Raw genomic sequence first — 19,988 nt, forward strand, 5'->3', positions numbered from 1 at the left:
AACTAAGAATTGAAATAGAGAGATGAAAACGATGTTCTTGGTCTCTTCATTAATCTTCTTTATTATTTGAAGAGTAGGGAGCAGGTTTCACTACGTAGTCACTCAAGGGACTATAATAACCGGAGTTATATATCTAAAATAGAGAATTCATACCTCCAATGGATCTCAAGACAAGTTATGAGACCTTAACCCGTGACTTATTGACTCCTTCAACGAATTTTTGAGTTTATTTTCATAATATGATACAATGACATTTGAATATCTAACTTCATTTGTAGTTGTAAACTTCAGTGATATTTACCTAACAATATTAATAACACAACTTTATATATTCATTCATTCCAATTCAGAATGAGAATCCTGCTCACACTTTATTAATGTCTATAACTAATATTATTGTCCATTCCTTTCTCAATGTTTAATTTCATTAATTAATTTATTTGTTTTAATAAATGAAACTATATATTTACACACTACTGAAACAGCTCTATTTTTTCCCCCACAATTCATGTAATTATCTAATATGATTAATTAGGGTACGTATGGCTTGGGAATGTTCCAGTCCCTTCAACATATTAGGTACCATATATTTCTCTTAATGCTATTGTATTTTAAATCCTAATTCTATACCTACGAAACTTTTTAGAAATAATTCTCATAAATCTTGATAATCAAATAACTATTTTTTAAACATTTGAGTATAATGGCACATGGTATAGTAACATGCCTCCATAAATAATCAATTACTACATATAATTTAATAAACATTTAAATTAGATTTGATCAAAATTATTTGTACTAGCATTTTGTTTAATTTAATCATTAATTATTTACATACAAACATACCTATAAGATGATATGAAATATTTAAAAAGAATGTAAATTCCAAGATATTGTTTTTAGAAATTTTAATTTTTCATTGGGATTATACTGTGCTATTATGTCTCGCAATCTTAGATTACGCGTTTTGATGTTTCGTTTCATTGGTACAATATTGCCACGTTCTAAATTATTTTTTTATGCCAATGCTTCTTCTATTTTAAATAATCTATCAATACCCAAAGATCTGGATGTTTATTAATAAAAGAGCTTAGAAGGCAATTATGGAATCCTTCTACACTGTTAATAGTTCTTATATTGTTATTAATTATTCTTGAGCCAAATTCAACAGTTCGATTGGGAATGTTTACGTCACTCCCCTTCTTCCTTCTCCCTGGCCTCGCATACCCCCAAAGTAATGCGCCTCAATGTAAGAAACCAACTCTTGTTCTAAATCATGATCATCGGCAAGCTCGACAAATCCATCAATAATTTCTGCAATTGGCAAAAAAAAAGCTAACGTGGTGAAACATTTAATTTTTAAATTAAAATTAGCGTCTTTAGAATATCTCAATTTTAAACTTAAGTTTACAATGGGCTATAGATATTTTTAGACATATGGAATAAACATCCCGTAATGTTTGTTACAGGAAACACATTTCCAAATGCATTCAGAATTACCTTTTCAAAATCCATCATAAATGTTTCCGGGCATAATGATGTTTTTAGATACTTCAAAGTAGTAAACAGTCAATTCTATGTAGCTCCATACTTATTTGGGAGTAAGATAAATAATCTTGCCGTCGATACATAACCAAGAATTATGTGTAATGTACAAAGTTGGTAATAATTTTAAGTGCAGGATTTTAATGGTCCGTCATAGGCTCAATCTTCACATGAAGCAAGATCTTCTAATGCACACTCAGATGCAAAAAATCAATATTTTTTCGGGATCGTGTTCACCACTATCACTATCACATTGAGAAAGGAATGGACAATAATATTAGTTATAGACATCAATAAAGTGTGAGCAGGATTCTCATTCTGAATTGGAATGAATGAATATATAAAGTTGTGTTATTAATATTGTTTGGTAAATATCACTGAAGTTTACAACTACAAATGAAGTTAAATATTCAAATGTCATTGTATCATATTATGAAAATAAACTCAAAAATTCGTTGAAGGAGTCAATAAGTCACGGGTTAAGGTCTCATAACTTGTCTTGAGATCCATTGGAGGTATGAATTCTCTATTTTAGATATATAACTCCGGTTATTATAGTCCCTTGAGTGACTACGTAGTGAAACCTGCTCCCTACTCTTCAAATAATAAAGAAGATTAATGAAGAGACCAAGAACATCGTTTTCATCTCTCTATGTCAATTATAAGTTGCTCCAAATGTACTGAGCTGTACATTTTTCCTCCTTTATATCTCTCATTTCCTCGTGTTCTTGTACGATCCGAAATTTGAGTGACTCCTCGAATTCTCTCAGTGATTTGCCTCACCACATCCAACCACCTCTTCTACTGATACATCCTGGCTCATATTGAAGAGGAAATCACTGCTCTTGTAAAATCTGATATTATGCTTGTTCGTCCCACCATGAGTCTTTTCCAATATGGATAATCCATCATGTCTAAAGTCTAATGATAATTGATAATTAAGTGAATATCACTGTTTCCATTCGAATTACATTACTGACATATTTGTATAGTATCCTTTAATCATATATTTATTAATATTACTTATTTTGTCTCAGGTTCGATCACATTAGTCATTACATAAGTGAGATTATTATTTATACAAATAAAAGAAGGCGAGTCTTCCGCCGGGCGAGCTTTATCCTATACAAATTTTCCCAATGGCATTAATCCCAGTACGAACTTTCCCCATACAAATTTTCCGTAGGCGACCTTTCCTAGATCCGACTTTTAAAAGGAGTATCTACATGATGTTATAATAAATTTCTGAGAAGGGATTCTCGGTTAACTACTAAAATACGGTGGAATAGAGTCTTGAATATGAAAAATAAATATTTTAATAGGTTAATTATATCTCATTTTGAATAGATATATATTATTTCAACATTACAAAAGTTAAAAAGAATCATCCCAATTCTTCTCAAGTAATATGAACGGTATAATCGTAATGGAAAGTTTCAAAAAGTACCGACATATTTGCATTTCATTCATATCTCATATTTGATGAGATATATTAAAACTTCATGTTACGAGTATTACTAGAGACAAATAACTTAGAAAATATAATCTAAAATTGTACTCCCATGATTAGAACCTATTAAGGTTCAATGTACCGATTGACAAATGTATACATGTAATCAAAATCCTTTTCTTTTTTAAATGTACCTCTTTCTTCCGAGTACAATTTTTTACACTAAAAAGCAAAACTTCCTTAATTTGGAAGGGGACTACAGCTCCCCCCCATCCGCCCCTTTGGACGTCCTAAAAATCATGTAAATCATGAATTTATACAATATAAATATTGAGTTATTATATTCCACTTGGAAAAATGGACAATCATCACATTTCCTTCTCAACAAGGATGTTACCACAGAGCACTCTTCTTTTCATGGAGTACTTAGGATTCTTCCGTAAAATTATCGTCCTTTAATCATTGAATACATTGATCTTATAAGATCAATTCAATAAGTACTCTTATCCTTGAAAGATTGTGATGATCTTACAACTATAATTATAATTTTTTTATTAAAAGCAGTTTCAGCTATGAAATAATATATTTTTACACTTTCTGGATTTATTCTTGATGGTGCAATGAGCATCTGAAGAAAAAACAATTTTCAAACAAAGATAGTTAAAGTTCTTCAATACATTTTAAAAAAATTGAATTTTTAACAGTATGCATTGAAATATATTTATATAATATATCCATATCTGCATCATTAAGCGCTGAAAAAAAGCATTGAATCCTAAAAAGTTCTAAGAATAAAAAAAATACTTTATAGCCTTGTTTTAAAGCTCTGATATCGATAAAAAAAACTAATGTCATATTTAAAATCACAACATCACATTCAACTATATATATATTGTGACATTTTAGCTGTTGAACAACGATAGTAAGTACTGCCTATGTAAATGCTATTCACTAAAGTGGTCTGTATTTTATTTATATGAACAGGCCTTGGGGGTTGCACACTCTAGCGTTATAATTATTTTTTCTAATTTGCTCAACCCCATTAAATAATAATGACAACTGCCACGGAAAAGAAGATTTATTCCGCAGATTACCAATTCCAAAAAAAAATGGGCCTTCAAAATAAATCAACGGATTTACTAATATAATTGTTGTCAGGAAAGCTCACATTAGAAAAAATTTGCCCTGCTAAAGTTTGCGGTGGAATTAATCGACCTGGGAGAATTCACCTTAAATAAAGCTAAACCATTAGAAGATATAAAGCTATCCGGTCGGAAGAACCGTCTTCCTTTATCTAATGTAAATAATAATCTCCCTTATTTATGTAATGACTAATGAGTTAGAACCAGAGAAAAAATAGGTAATATTAATTCATAAAGAATATACTAATTACTTAATTATACGTTATCAATTATCCTTAGACAGTAGACAAGATCGATTTTTCATATGATATATTGGAATATACAAGCAGAAAGACCTTGACATTAGTAAAGGTATTTCTGCTTTTTGCTTTGCTTTTTACCAGAAAATTTCATATTAGAAATTTAATTTAATTTTTCCAGTTTGTTTCAAAAAAATTAATTTTCTGTGAAAAAATTTCAAATTTTTCTCCAAAAAATTAAATATTTGAATTTTTTTTCCAAAAAATTTAATTCTTTGTAATCAATTGCGGATTTTTTTAATGCCAATACAATTTTTGGAGTATGGCTTTAGATTTTTTTTTAAAAATTCCAAAAATTTCATATTTGAATTTTTTTTTCAAAAAATTTAATTCTTTGTAATCAATTACGGATTTTTTTAACTTTTTTTTTATACAAATATAATTTTTGGAGTATGGCTTTGAATTTTGGAAAAAAAATTCCAAAAAATTTCATATTTGAATTTTTTTTTTTCAAAAATATAGTTTTATGAGAATACATGTTGGTTTTTGATTTTTTTTTCAAAAAGTTTAATATTCCTTATTTATTTAAAAAAAAGTTAAAATCTAGTTTTTGAAATCTTTTTCCAAAAAAATTACTCTTTTGCAAAAAGCTTTAAATTTTTTTCAAACAAGTTTAATTTTTAGAGAATGGTGTTGGATTTTTGAAATTAATTTTGTAAAAAATTTAAAATTTGAACTTTTTTTCCAAAAAATATATTTTTTTTTAAATTTCATATAAACTTTTATTTAATTTTAAATCCAAAAACCAAGCTCCTCCCAAAATATAATCTTGCAGGCGCCCCTAAACATGGATACTTGACTTAAGAAGGATTCTTTGATATAGTTTTTATTCGATTTGTTGTCATAAGTCTTTAGAACAGCCTGCAAAGTTGGAAACACAGTGCAAGATCATTCTTCCGAATAACGATAACAGCTTGGAAAAAAGCCTTTTCATATTGTCAACTAGAAAAAGCTGCTGTCGCTTCTGTGATATATTTAATACATCACTAAAAATGAATTATTTTAGTGTTCACATCCCTTTGTATGTACAATAATCGCATTTTTTATTTTATTTTAAGTCTCTATATATAACTTCAGTAAGCAGATTGATTATTTATGTTAGAGGAAGTAGAAATAAAGTTCTTTCAGAGTTAGAAACCTGATATCTGTAGGAATTAGGTATCATATTATTAAACTTACATATATTAATATTATTTGCAGTAAAAGGAAATGCATTATTTTTAATGGACTTTTTTCCATAAACGTTTGTCTCCTTGGCAATAAAAACAGTCATTAAATGAGGACCGCACTCCATTTATTTATCCACATTTTCACTAATTGGTCGTCCAGAGCATGGTATATCTTGTTAGTTACCAGAACGAAATCGGCGAAACCAAAATGGCACGGGATTACCTGTTACAGTATCAGGACCAGAAACATTATACATTTTCAGCCGCATGGCTAGCATTTTTGCTTTGTTCGAAGAAAAACTGGAGAATATGTCCTATTTTTTCTTTGTTAGTGTTCATACCTGAGTCAAACAATTGCAAAACTTGTCAATGAATTTTTTTTTAATGAAATATTATCTTTCTAACACCATCTAGCGTAAAGCGATCGCCCTTATACAACGAATGATACACATTACTAAAGCCATCTATTAGAAAAATTATGGATTGCTTTTTCCTACACCTAATACCTATGTATATGTAATTGAAAATAATAATATTAAATGTATTATACAATACATTTGAGAAGTAAACAGCGTTAGAATTGAATGAAACAATAAATCATTTGGACATTAAAATTGAATGATGATTACTTTAATATGTAGTAATTACATAGGTAACTTTATATTTCAATTGGGAGCGACGAATTAACCGTGAGCGTACTTTTGACCTAAAACATTTTAGCTTAAAGACAATTTACCAAAAGAACATTTCGCCGAAGGACAATTTGTTGAAGGATAATTTACCAAATGGACATTTGGCTAAAAAATTATATTAAATTTATTGATGTATACGATTGTATATTTTAATTCAATTTTCAATGATATCATGGTAATAAGTAGTCCCAAAAGCAGTTTAAACTCCATCACCGCCGCGTTTCTCAGCATTGAAGACCCTTTTATAGTATGTTATAACACACCCCGAACACCACATTGTTCAGATGAAGAACTAGGCCCCGAGGTAGGTCTAATTCTATCCTTGCGGATTATCTAAGCATTAAAAAATCCTTTTCATATCGAAAATAGACCCTGGCCCTCAGTTAAAGTACTGGGTTTAAACTCCATCACCGCCGCGTTTCTAAGCATCAATTGAACCTCTTCAAATATACTAGAATGGACCCAGGCCCACGGACTGTGTAGATGAGTTTCTGGGATCCGAGGTAGGTTAAATTCTTAAGCTGCCACTTCCCTTGTAGTTCAGAAACCCTTCTAATATCCAAAAATACACACAAGCCTCAGGCTGTACAAGTAAAGTGGTGTACCCCAAGGTAGTTTAAACACCTTCGCCGCTGTGTTTCTAAGCACCATGGGCGCCTTCTAATATTCTATGACACATGCCCTCCCCACGTGTTTTGTACCCTCTACTTCTTCACAAGCACGTTGTACTTTTTTGTGGAATACATATGTGATGTATGGTGTTAAATATAAATGTATGTATTTGTTATTATTTATTGAACTAATTAAATATTGTACATATACAATTTTAAGGGATAGATTGTGCCCAGCCCGTGGCCGGAGTGTATCAAAGTATATTAATAGAGGTCATTGGTGGTCATCGATGGCGTTAGAGTTTAAAGTGACTTTTGTGTTGGCCGTAGATTTGAACTATATTCGAACCACATCCTACTATATTGTGCTTATAAAATGATCATTAATTACTATAAAAATATGTTTCTGCAAAAGAACAATCATTAATTTACTTACATGACATATATAGTATATAAACAATAGCGTTTTATCATACTACCATTTTAAATGGAATTAAAATGTGTAATCGTATTTATGAATAAACATAATAATCATTTCTCGGCCAATTGTCCCGAATAGTCATACGGTGAAATGTCCGTTTGGCAAATTGTTATTCTGTGAAATGTCCGTTCAGAAAATTGTTCTTCGGCCAAATGTAGGTTTACTAAATTTTCCTTTGTTGAAATGTCCGTTCGACAAAAAGTCATTCGGCAAAAAATTTAAGGCCAATTTTCCTAGAATCGAATTTAACATTGTAAGTATTTCTTTTTAAAATAACTTTTGAATTCTTATATATGAACCGTCCTAATAGAACATTTGTTTCCGTTTACATCAACTACTTTTTTTAGAGTTTGATAACATCACCTTAATTAATTAAGAAAAGCGATTTGATTCCTCACTCAACACCACGTTTTATAATATGACATGGCGATAGGAGATAAAAACAGAAACATAGGAGCATTTCTCGAATAAAATAGTATATTTATGTGAACGTATGTATGTATAGTATATAATTGTTCACTTTTACACTTGTGGACGAGAAAATCGAAAATATACATCTGAGTTATATGAGTTAACAATTGAATTTTCAACAGGTAAGAACTTACGTGCATAAAATATTTACTTATATTATAGTTGCAAGTTTTATTTTTGAAAAAAGAAAAAAGTTATACCCAAAGATATTGAAGGTGTGAGCTCAAAAAATCTATGAGTCCGTCAAAATGCAAGCCAACAATTCCTTGAAATATGCTATTGTGATCGTTTCAATCCTTTTTACGTATCTATATCTCACCGGTAGAAGCGCTAATAAAAAGCTCATCAAAGACTTGACTGAATGTCAATTGTCAGTAGCTAAAAGGTTCGTCACTTATCATGGATTTAATTATGAAATTTTAACCTTACTTAGATATTCTATCTGTTATATCATGTGTAATTGAGTATTCATTGATTTTATAGCGAAAAGGCTAGGGTCAATCTCCTCAAAACCGTAGACGAAAGGCAAGATAGGATCAATGATAAGGAAGTTGAATTTGATGCAATAAACAAGAAACTAGAGCAAGCAAATAAAGATTTGTCTGATCGAAATACTGTAATAGATGATCGAAATAAACAGATAGAGGCAATAAGAAAGGAAAAGGTAAATATTTTTATATTTATTGCAGATAAATCTTTAATACAAGCGCAAAACAATGGATTTTGCAGGATACAATTTCAGAAACAATGAAGGCCCTACAATCAAAAGAAGAAAGCTGCAAAAACTCGAAAGATGAATTGGTAAGGTCATTTAGTAAAATCCCGCATAATCTTTAAAATATATTTTCCTAAAGAATCAGCTAAAAGCAAAACATGACGAGGAACTCAAAAAGGTCAATGCTGAAAAAGATCAATTAAAGCAAGACTTGGATAAAGCCAAAAAAGATTTGGAGGATTGCTCAAAAACAAAAAAAGTCTGAAAAGGATTAGGAGACAGTTCTATAATAGTTAATTAATAGCAGACGTTATTTTAACATTATCCAACATTATAATAATTCCACATCAAACCTCAACAGGTCATCTAGTTCAAGAACAAATCAATTATGTTCCTTTTCCCCTCCCACCTAAATGATATCTGTAATTCATTAAAATAATTTCATTCAGAGAATAATCACTTAAAAAACTTAATTCCTATGTTATTATATTTAATAATAAAGTGAACAAATTCACAAAATAAATTGAAATATTTACATTTATATCACATTTTGGAATATGGTGAAGTTGAATAATAATTCCACGCTTATATTTTATAAGCCATAAAATAATTGAATTTATTGAATGATAAACGGATGGAAATTATATTTTCTTTTGTAAGATAATTGGATAGAATCATTGAACTTATCTTCAACAATCAGAGAGTATTCTGTTATTTTATGACGGGGTCCTTTGGATTCACTTCTATCTTTGCAGATTCCTTCTCATGATCTACGGAAAAAAGATGCATGATTTTACTTTATTACAAAAATACATGATTTTACTTTATTACAAAAATGCATTATTTATGGACGAAAAATAATTAAATACTTCAGATTACTTCCATGATTGTCAATAGCAAATTAATTTTTTAGTAGTTAAACGATTTAAACAATCGGTCCCGAGATTCAAATATAAAGAAATAATCTACAAACTCTAGAATCTATAAATTAAACTAAGTTACCATCAATAGCACCATTAGGATCCTGATCTTCGCCATCATAATCAATGCTTTCAGCCTCACGTGCATCGAGATTCTTTGGTTTGATATTGTTACTTGAACCTGTAAAAAAAAAAGATACAAGGTTCTTTAACAATCTAAAAATATGTTTTTTAGAAAATTCAAAAATATACCATTATCAATTTCGGTATTGTTCTTTCCGTTGAGATTTGCAACAATTCCCTCTTGTTTAGGAGGCTCTAAGTAATAATACAAATATAAGAATTGTAAAAAAAAAAGTCAAACGTAAATTGCATTAAACTTGCCTTTCAACTGATCTAGCTTTTGTAGAGCCCTTTCAGTGGAACTGTTAGTAATATTAACATTATCTGGAAGTAATTAAAAGACTACAATGAAATTCATTCAAAAGTGTTAGACATTAAAACAACCTTTAGGGATGGAGGCATTATTTATGTCATCTTTAGGAATAGGAGGAGGGTTAACAACACTAAATCTAGGACCTGGTCTAGGTGCATTAGGGTCTCCATGGGGTAAAATTGGGAGAGGTAGACCATTTTCGTCTCGATGGAAAGTCATGCCTGTGGAGACTTAGAGTAATCAAAGGAGCGTTTATTATTCTATAAGTAATTGTAGCCTTAGAGGAGTTAATTAAAATATATAAATGGCCCAAAATGATATTGAATTAAAAAGGGCATCACTAGAAAAGATTTTCAATGTTAAGAGAAATAATATTCAGACATACAGTCTGAGGTTTATTGATGACCCCTATATATATATATTATATTAAACAATTAGGGTAGTGAGACTATTGTACTATTTAGGCAAAAAGAAAAGCTCACCATTAACCGGCTTGGATTTAACAATGACTGCCTCAGGATCAATATCTGGCAGTTCCCCATCAGGCATGTGTTGTTTATCCATATTATTGATACTTCCTGAAAAAAAATTATAAGTTGAGAATACTGAGAACCTTATTTCATACTAATACCTTTGGCATGGCCTTTATATTGTAACAATTCCGCATTAAGTTCATTAATCGTTTGTTTAAACATTTCTGTTTCAGTCTGATTTTCCTTTGATACAGTTTTTGCAAAAGAAGAACAATCTTCTAAGGCAGATTTGGCTTCATGTAAGGTTTCTTCATTGCTTTTCAGACTTTGATTGCACTTGTCTTCAAAAACACGGCACTCCTCCAAATCTTCCACACATTTACGAGATAATTCGTCCAGACTACTTTTATTATTATCATCTTTTTTCTGAAAAGGGAGCATATTCAAATAAATACATATCCTGACAAAAATCAAAAACTTACACGAAGTCTATCATAGTCCAAACTCTTTAACTTAAAATCCTCAGTCAACTTGTCAAACTGATTTTGAAGAGCCTGAAAATCTGTTTGACAGGTTTGTAAATTTTCTAACTTGTGTTTGAACTCTGCTTCACTATTCACCAATGTAGTTTTGCTAAAATATTGTGGTTAATTAATTAAAATATCAATTAAAACATAAAATTGTTCAAAAAAGGATTTTCAATGCATCATAAACTACGATATCATGTAGACAATGAGTGCATTCCATTGAGGTTATAGACAAACCAAAATGTAAATTAATTTCTATTTTTGCAAATTATGGGAGTTTTCTTATGTTTACATTGAGGCTTGCCTTAAAATATAACCTATTAGTTCATGGTGGATCGTTACCCATTGATATTACTCTTATCATCTAAATTATACACATACATAGTTAGTATGGAAACTAAGTTTGTTTTCAAATACATGAATAAGTAAATTACTTTAATAATAATTAAAAAATAATTATTGATGTAAATATAATTCATATATTATAAACATTTAGCAACAACAAAAAATCAAGGCCAATACAGATCAAAAGAGCTCTTTTTACAGTTAAACAAATTAATTTACCAGGATTTTAATTCAATTTCTAGAATATGAACTTTGTTCAAGAGTTGAAACTCATAATTAGACGCACTCCAGTATTTAATAGTTAGAAAAAGGATGATTAATATATTGGCACTAAGAAAATATGGAGTAAAAATGATTCTTCCTGCGCCTCCACGAAGCATTTTGATGGATCGGATTTATATGGGAGAGAAAAAAATCAACCCAGACTTCTTCTTTCGGGAAATATCATTCATAGATCAGCATACGATAAATTATACGACTATTTTCCGGCTACCTACAACAACAAAAATTGAAAAAAAAAAAAAACATTAAGAGTTTGTCAAAATTTAGTATCCAATGAATTCAAATAATAATTTAAGGTTATTAATGTGCAAATACTTAAAGAGAAATATATTTGAGAGTGGATGAAACAGATTTTTTTACCTATCATTACAACATAAGTACTAATTAGGAGGCAAAACGATTCTATTTTCTTCTTCTGTGACGGCGGAATTATAAATTATAATCAATACACTGCAAGTCCATAATATATACAAATACTGAGAAGTGAATACAGTATATTTCTTTTTTGTAGCAACAGACAGTCAATGTTGTAAGTCTTTCAGCATGTCAGCTGATAACAGACTTTTATTAATAAATAACTTCAAATATTAATATACGGAACATTAGTCTATAAAATCACGCAACTCTTTAGTATTTAAATTATTATTTTCTTTTACTAATACGTTTTGCAACGTAAATAAAAATTTTTATACACTATTCAAAATCCTTTATTAATCCTCAAATTTCCATACTTCAGACTGTAATTAAGTGCAGAGGAAGCCGGTTTGCATAAAAAAAAAATAATATATGATATTAGTATTCATATATTAGATATTTGCATTGAACTTTTATATTTGTTAGTAGAGGTATATTTCTAAGTTTGACTAATTATAGACCACTCTGTAGATACATGAAAAGTTTAAATCAAGTTTAAATTAGTTAAATCATTTTAATGTTATGATTTATAGTTATGTTTGATACTATATAGTAATTAAACTAAAAACTTTTTTTTTGCTAAGTTTATATAATTCTAACATTCAATGACTATTTTATTGTAGCAAGTACTATTTAAGAAGGATACATATAATTAATTACATAGTATGAATGATTTCAGCATTTAATCTTGTACCATTTTTGTCCAAATAATGCAGTCCCATAATTTCAGTCTCGGTCAAGTCCAGTTCAGTGCTGTATATCACACACCGTTCTCTTTATTTTATTGCACAACCTTTCCTCCGAATAGAAATAGAAAAAATGCCCTAAATCATCTGGTAGTTAGCCAAATAAGTTAATCATCCCAACTTCTATATATATCTTATTTACTTCGAGACTATCACCATCATATTATTTCTTCCCCATTTTTAAAATGAATTACATATATATTTCTTAATATTAAAATCTAATATTATTTTATTCAATATTGTACTATAATATTGCTTAGTAATATACTATTTAAAGTGTAGCTATAAATTGGTATTTATATATTATAGCCAAAATTTATTCATATAAATAATAAAATTGCCAATATATATGTTACGGGCAATGTTCAAAATGTCCGGGCAATCTATAAAATTTCCACTACAGTGATCAATGGTCATTTTAACTTCATTTACATTGTCAAGTGAAATGATTGTGGGTAATTTGATTATTAAACTATTCATTGCAAGCAATTTGATCATGAAAGATATGATTGATACAATTTCATTGCTAGAAAATTAATACTCTAGTTTTTTTTTTTTTTATTGAAATTGATATTGTATTCAGATAATCAAACTATTGTATGATAAAATATTGTCACGAGAGACTCAATTCTATTTTGCAAAATATACCTCGGCCAACAGGTTGTACAATATGTACATGGGCAGCTGGTCCCTAAGGGGGATCAAAACCTATCACCAACCAAACAACAATTTAACGTTGTATTAACGTAAGCCTGAAGTTGTCTGAACGTCGTGTAAACGTTAATTTTGGATGCTCTTTGGTTAATACATGGTTGTGCAGGAAAGTTGTCTAAGCGTTGTATTAACGTTACCTAATGGTTAAACCCAACTTTCAAATAACTTTGATCGAACGTTATCACTTAGTTGTTTAATGGTTGAGCTCAACTCCTTAATAACCCTATTGTAATGAAAACGCTTTCTAATGCACAGAATATTACGTACCACAATATTATATTTTATTAAATTAAAAATATTAACATCATATACAAGTAAATATAACCCTAAAAATGAAATAATCATAGGTTTGTGTGTTTTAATAAAATAAAATAATATATTTAGGCAACAGTATGTTTGCCTGGAAAGAGGTTTAACCTGTTTAAACTATCTTGCACACATACAAACATATATATATTTATAAACTTACAACCAGGGGGTGGGGGTGTGCAGAACTTTATTAAACCAATGACGATGATTGAAGTTTATTTTGATAATTATTAGAATTAAATATTATTTACTATTATTAAATTCTGCTAAAGAATTAGCTTTGATAATTATCAAGTACGAATGAATCCAAAATTATGAGCGTTTCATAAACATTTTCATTTTCGATATTTTTCGTTCTTTTCTTGGATTATTCTTGATTTCAATCAACGGAATGATTAAAAACTGATTTATTCCCCCTGAGTTATTGTAGAAAAAAGTAATTTTAATCATTTCTCCTCTATCTTTCACCCAAGCAGATAATCATATAATTATAGTACAAATTTCTAAATTTGTAAAGTTAGGATTTTCTCTGAATTGACTGCTCAAATCAAAAAATGGAGGCCAAATTTGGATTTAGCACAAAAAAATAAGTAAATTATAATAGTTTTTTTGCAAATGCACGATTGAGCAGTATATACTTGTGCGATTGTTTGTTATATCATATCTTCGATTTTGGGGTTGATACTTTAATAATCATGATACAAAGTTATAATAACTTAGCTTGCTTTTTTTTATAACCGTGAAACAATGTCATAATAACTTAAGTATGATCGGTCAATGTTATTATTAAGTTGTCTCAGGGTTATCAAAATAAACAATCCATTCGTTATATTTATAACCATGAGTCAACGTAAATGTAACGTTAGTTTCTGGTAAAATTCTAACCAACCTTTATTTAATCATATTATTTCGTTAATATTACGTTATGTGTTGGCTGTACCATTATCTTGAGTATCAAGGACCCCTTCTAATATCCTATGATTCACCCTGGCCCAAGGGTTGTGCAGGTGACCACTCTTCTAAAAGGTGGATCATTACACACCACCCCTACCCTAAGCATCAAGGACTCCTTTAGATATCCTATTATACACCCCAGCGTAGGCTCAAGAAGTGGATCATTACACACCGCCACCGCTTCATTGTGCATCAAGAACTTTCTCACAACTCAAGGGATTGAACTTTTTTGGGTATTTTACTGGTAAAGGTCATACGGTTTTTCTGCAACTGGACGGTCCAGGTGTTTTTTGTAATACTAAAGTGTATGCCAAAAAGGTGAGCAATTTGAATTAACGTGATAAAATGTGGGTATATCAAGATGACTTCAGCAACAAGTAAAGTTCTGATAAAAATTTATATTGGATTTGTTGATCCTGTTTAATAATATTCGAACTGCACAGTTGTATATTTTATTTAAATTGTATTAGTTTCTTCAAAATAGACATAAACAAAAAGCTTATTTAAATATACTTTTCAACATCAAATGTAATCATTTCAAAAAATAATCTTTTTGAGCATAGCTAATATTACCTAATTTTTTACCTTAATAGGTTTACCTAATATATTCTAAATATAAACACATTCGCCAAATAACCTACTTTTGCAGAATGTTGTGGTATTATGGCATTTGCTATTACAGAAGTGCTCCTTTTTTTTGCAGATGGAATTATTTGTTTGGTGTCTGTGCAATTCCTACACTTAAAGCCTTGTTCAATTTCATCTTACTGAATTGATGCGGTCAGTTGCGATATAACTTATCTCTCTCGGAACTTCATCAACACTGAGGAATGACTCATTGCCAGGCTCAAACTACTTTCTTACATTGAGCTGTTTTAAGACATCATTTTTTGTCCCTAATTTATAATTTCCGTTCTCTGCTACATGGACCACAACAGCCAAGACGAAGTGAGGATCTGTTTTTCCACAGTCGATACTTGGAAATTGGACTTTGACGCACTTTCCTACCTCAGTCTCCTTAAACTTCCTTGAGGAGAGTCGAATCATCCTGTTTGTATGTTCTTCTTACTTGTAATTAGCCCTTCTCTGTTGTACTTGGCCGCTCTGAGCAGATTGTTAATGTGAGCACTTTAGATATGTCTAATCATCTTTATTTTCCCCATGGCAACAATGGATGCCTCTGAAGTGTGGCATTTAAAGCTACAGATGGAACAATTTTGTTCTTCGAATACAGATTATTGACAGAACATTTCTTGTCATCAACGGGTCTTCTCTCTATGCCCTCCACTTCGTGCCTTTCCAGGTCTATATTTCCAAACAGTCTAATAGATGCTACTCCGTGGTTATATTACACTCTTTGGATAAATGTAAGGCCTCAAGTCCAACCTTTATTGGATGGTCATACATTGCTTGGAATGAAGCTCGCCCAATCCCATAGAGAAAGCTGTGAATCTTGGCATACTGAACGAACCACTGTCTATCAGCCGACTTACTTTTACCTTGTCACGTTGCCAAATCATAAGAATGTCTTGAATGTCTCCCTGTGCTCTCTCATATGAGATTATGAGTGATGAGAAAAAAGAAGTATTATTATAATTCATCCTTTGGGGAGGTTTCTATTCTGTTTTTATTTTGTTCAGGGGGCCTCAGGCCAGAAAAGGTGATATTGACTTGTTCTTTGGAGATAAACTGTTTAGCTTTTAGAAGATTAATTATTTTTTCACGTTAGAAATGAGTTCATTTTGCTCTTTATTCCTTTTTGAGTCAAGCCTGTTGTTTTCCTTTATTCAACGTACCATCTTAGGCATTTATTCTGGTACTATATATATGTATAGTCCCAAAATCAGGCTTGTTATTTATCGTTCAAAAGTGTTAATCGTTTATTTAGAGAAACATACCGATCCGGCTAAAAGTTGCTATGTGTTTTTCCAAGAGATGCTACTAACTAAACATAAACTTGATACACGCCAGTAGGGCCATCTCTTGGACTTTGCATAGACTTTTCAAACGACCCTCGTATATAGAGCATTTTCACTGACGTCATAAATTGTATCATAATTGATGGAAACGCCATTTTTGGGGCTCAAAATGGATATTTTTATTACATATAATGGATAAACTTACAATAAGCCTTGATAAAACTCTATCAAATGGACTAATGAATAAATAAATGAACTTAACACCTGCATTGTATTCTACTTGACGCGAATAATGAATACTCATATTTGAATAAAATCAAAGTGATAGTTAATGAAATAACCTAAAAATGCTTCGATTTGTATCATTTGTTTTCGTTTGATGGATTAGGGACGAGAAAGGAGGAATAATTAGAGAAAAATATCTTATTTTTTTCATAGTAATAGTTAAATTGCCTAAAATATGAAAATAGGATTGTGTAACGATGTAATAACATATTTTAAATACACTTTAGGGAAATATATACAGTAAAACAAGGCATTTGACCGATACAATTTTATAGACATTAAGGTTTAAGTCCTTCAATTTGTTGTTTCTATTTTTACATCCAATAGTTCACTATTTTCCGTAATATTAATGAAAAAAGGAATTCATTGTTATAAAACTTGGTTTTTAGGCCCCCAAAATGACCTACATCAAAATTGTGACGTAAAATGAAAACACTCTATTGTACGGATCTGGATCTGTACATTTCTCCCTTCAAAAAAGTAGTATATTTTATTAAATGAAATTAATCATCAATACTCTTCATTCAATGCAAAATAATTTCAACAATCCCTAATTTCCAAAGGGCCTGTATATGCAGTAAGAGGGCAAGGGCCTAGGGGGTTCATCAAAAGAACATGTCAGGCTGGATGTGGCCCTTGGATTGTAGTCTGACGACCCTTGTATTATCAGGTGAAATTGATTAAACAAAAAAAAAGTAGTTTAAAAAGGTAACGATGAACGATTAAAGGTGAGTGATTGAAACATGTTTTGAGATTCGACCTCTGTTTCATCTCCAAAATGGGGAAAATATCAATAACTAATAACTAATACATGTTTCATAAATTAAAATTTTATTTTAAATTCAAATCTGAAGTCAGAAATACAAAATATGCAATAGTTTTTTTGATGTACTCATTTTTGTTAAGGCATATCTAATCTGACGGAAATAAAAATATCTATTCAGCATATTCAGGTTCTAAAAAGGAATCAATTAGTCAAAGACCTCTGGTTTTGAAAACATGCAGTTTTTTTGTGACAAATTGGACCTTGATTTAGTCAATATCAAGTAGCTGCTGGTCATGTGATTGTGCAATATCACGTGTTCCAAAACATGAACATTTTAATCAAAAAAAATCCGAAATATTAAGTAGTTTGACTCAAATTGTATATCATTTTCATAAAGAAGTATATCCTGGGCATAATCGATTAACTTTTCACGAATATCACTGATTCTGTATTTCTGTCACGGTTTCTTGTAATACGAAATTTTGCATAGAATTTTAAATGCATAGATTGTAAAAAAAATTGGAAATATTACACTTGCTAAGAGAAAATTAAATACATCAGCATATAAGATACTATTTGGGGTAAAAATGATTAAATTTTCAAGTATGTAGCTCGAAACATTTATATGTACGGTATTTTTTTCACACCGTCAATAAAATTCGGGAGTAGGTGTAATATTTTTATTTATTTTTAATGATCCTGTACAAGAAATAGTATAAATTAGGTATCAATTTAAAGCTGATTAAATTACCAATAAAAAGATAGGTAAATCAAGCCTGTAGGCCTTTCTTATTAGTAAATATAGCTACCCAAAGCCAGCCATATATTGAAAAGTGTGAATTATCTATTCCATTTGTCATTTGAGACAAATTTTTTAAACGGCCATTTTACAAAAGTTATTGAAGCAACAAGTGAAGAGACAGATTTATTTTAAAGTCTTTGTAGATTATATAGGTCTACAAAATTGAAATTTCAAAATTTTTGTCATGCATAAACAGCCATTCTGCAGTAAAATTAGTCACAAATTCAAATTTTGTAGCAAAACGACACAAAATTCAGGATTGAAACTGAAAAAATCATAATCTACATACAGACGTTTATACTCCAGAAAAGACTTACAAAACAATTCATTATCTTTATTTTCTATCCTAATTTTTTTTTCACTCTTTTGGCAGTGAAATCCGGGTCAAATCTCGAACCATGTCTTAAACGAATTCAATCTGAACGTTTTAGTGAACTAAACGAATTCAATGTGAAAGTTTTAGTGAACTAAACGCATGCGAAAAAAATGAGCGAGTAAAAAGATGAAAGACAATAAGTCTGACCAGAATACACATTTCCTATTTCTATCTGTATAAATACATACTAAAGTATTTAAGCGAATTGCATTCAGATTGGATATATTTAAATTTATTTTAAAAATATTTATAAATGAACAAATAAACACACATTTAGTTAATTACATTAGCATTTATATCCAGAGGAAAATCCATCCCCCAAACCGTAAAAAAAGGCTTGCTTCGGATGATAACTTCCGTTTGTCCTTTGTTTTGTATGCTTGTATCCGATGCAGCAATATTAATTACATAACAAGAAAAGCCTTGATGATGAAATGCAACATTCTCATCGTTGGAAAACAATGCATCCTTACATTGCTTAAAACTCCCCTTCTGATTTATTGGTCCATTATAAAACTTTTTGTTCCAAAGTCTACAATCTAATTAATTAAATTAAGTTGTAATATGTGGTCCGTCAACACAAAAATAATCCTAAAACAAAAATCAAAAAAAGGAGAAAATACGCATTGATTTATACTTAGAGGGATATTTGTGGGATGAGTTAAGATATCCAAGGATCTGAGCTATAGTTAAAATACTTATTTAATTTAAGCTTCTTATATTGCTCCCAATTTGACCTCTTTCAAATAAGAAATCTACTTATTTCTCACTCTTTTATTGTGGCAATCATTTTTGACTACTTTCAGTACAATTTGCGACACACTCAAAAGGTTAATACGAATAAATTGTTAATATAACCTAAGGATAATTTGTCCAAGAATACTAATGAAATCCACGCTCTATTTTTGAGAATTTTGACAGGCCACATATTTAAAAAAAAAAATTATTTATTCATATTTACAATCCTTCACGTAGAGAGAATCTCCAGTGGATGAGAGTGTATACGTTGCAATAGTTTGACAGTCAGTTCCTTTCATAAGAAAACCATTACAATTAGAGTCGGTCTTGCAAAGTGTTGCACAAATAGTTATATGAAAAATATTGCTATAAGTATTGAGAGCAGTTAATCCTGTTGCCAATTTCAA

General features: G+C 30.1%; 2 protein-coding genes across 4 annotated transcripts; one reads left to right on the forward strand and one right to left on the reverse strand.

The window, feature by feature from the left end:
• Positions 1–7,843: 7,843 nt before the first annotated feature.
• On the forward strand, positions 7,844–9,116 carry LOC121129137 (uncharacterized). The gene is made up of 5 exons (XM_040724818.2): positions 7,844–7,982; positions 8,048–8,245; positions 8,344–8,524; positions 8,590–8,661; positions 8,715–9,116. The coding sequence occupies exons 2-5, from the start codon at positions 8,109–8,111 to the stop codon at positions 8,838–8,840; spliced, it is 516 nt and encodes a 171-aa protein (XP_040580752.1). The 5' UTR covers positions 7,844–7,982; positions 8,048–8,108; the 3' UTR covers positions 8,841–9,116.
• Positions 9,045–12,134, reverse strand: LOC121129136 (uncharacterized). Of its 3 annotated transcripts, none has more exons than XM_040724814.2 (10): positions 11,919–12,134; positions 11,496–11,769; positions 10,887–11,037; positions 10,563–10,830; positions 10,414–10,509; positions 10,003–10,161; positions 9,880–9,942; positions 9,748–9,813; positions 9,578–9,676; positions 9,045–9,345 (listed from the first exon to the last, which is right to left on the reverse strand). In XM_040724814.2, the coding sequence occupies exons 2-10, from the start codon at positions 11,654–11,656 to the stop codon at positions 9,287–9,289; spliced, it is 1,122 nt and encodes a 373-aa protein (XP_040580748.1). In that variant the 5' UTR covers positions 11,657–11,769; positions 11,919–12,134; the 3' UTR covers positions 9,045–9,286. The 3 variants fall into 3 exon arrangements, with proteins under 3 accessions (XP_040580748.1, XP_040580749.1, XP_040580750.1); XM_040724815.2 differs by having other exon boundaries at positions 10,003–10,152; positions 11,919–12,116; XM_040724816.2 differs by lacking the exons at positions 9,880–9,942; positions 10,003–10,161 and having other exon boundaries at positions 11,919–12,094.
• Positions 12,135–19,988: the final 7,854 nt, after the last annotated feature.

This window comes from Lepeophtheirus salmonis, chromosome 14 (assembly GCF_016086655.4).
Source record: "Lepeophtheirus salmonis chromosome 14, UVic_Lsal_1.4, whole genome shotgun sequence".
In the NCBI taxonomy this organism is placed as follows: Eukaryota; Metazoa; Arthropoda; class Copepoda; order Siphonostomatoida; family Caligidae; genus Lepeophtheirus; species Lepeophtheirus salmonis.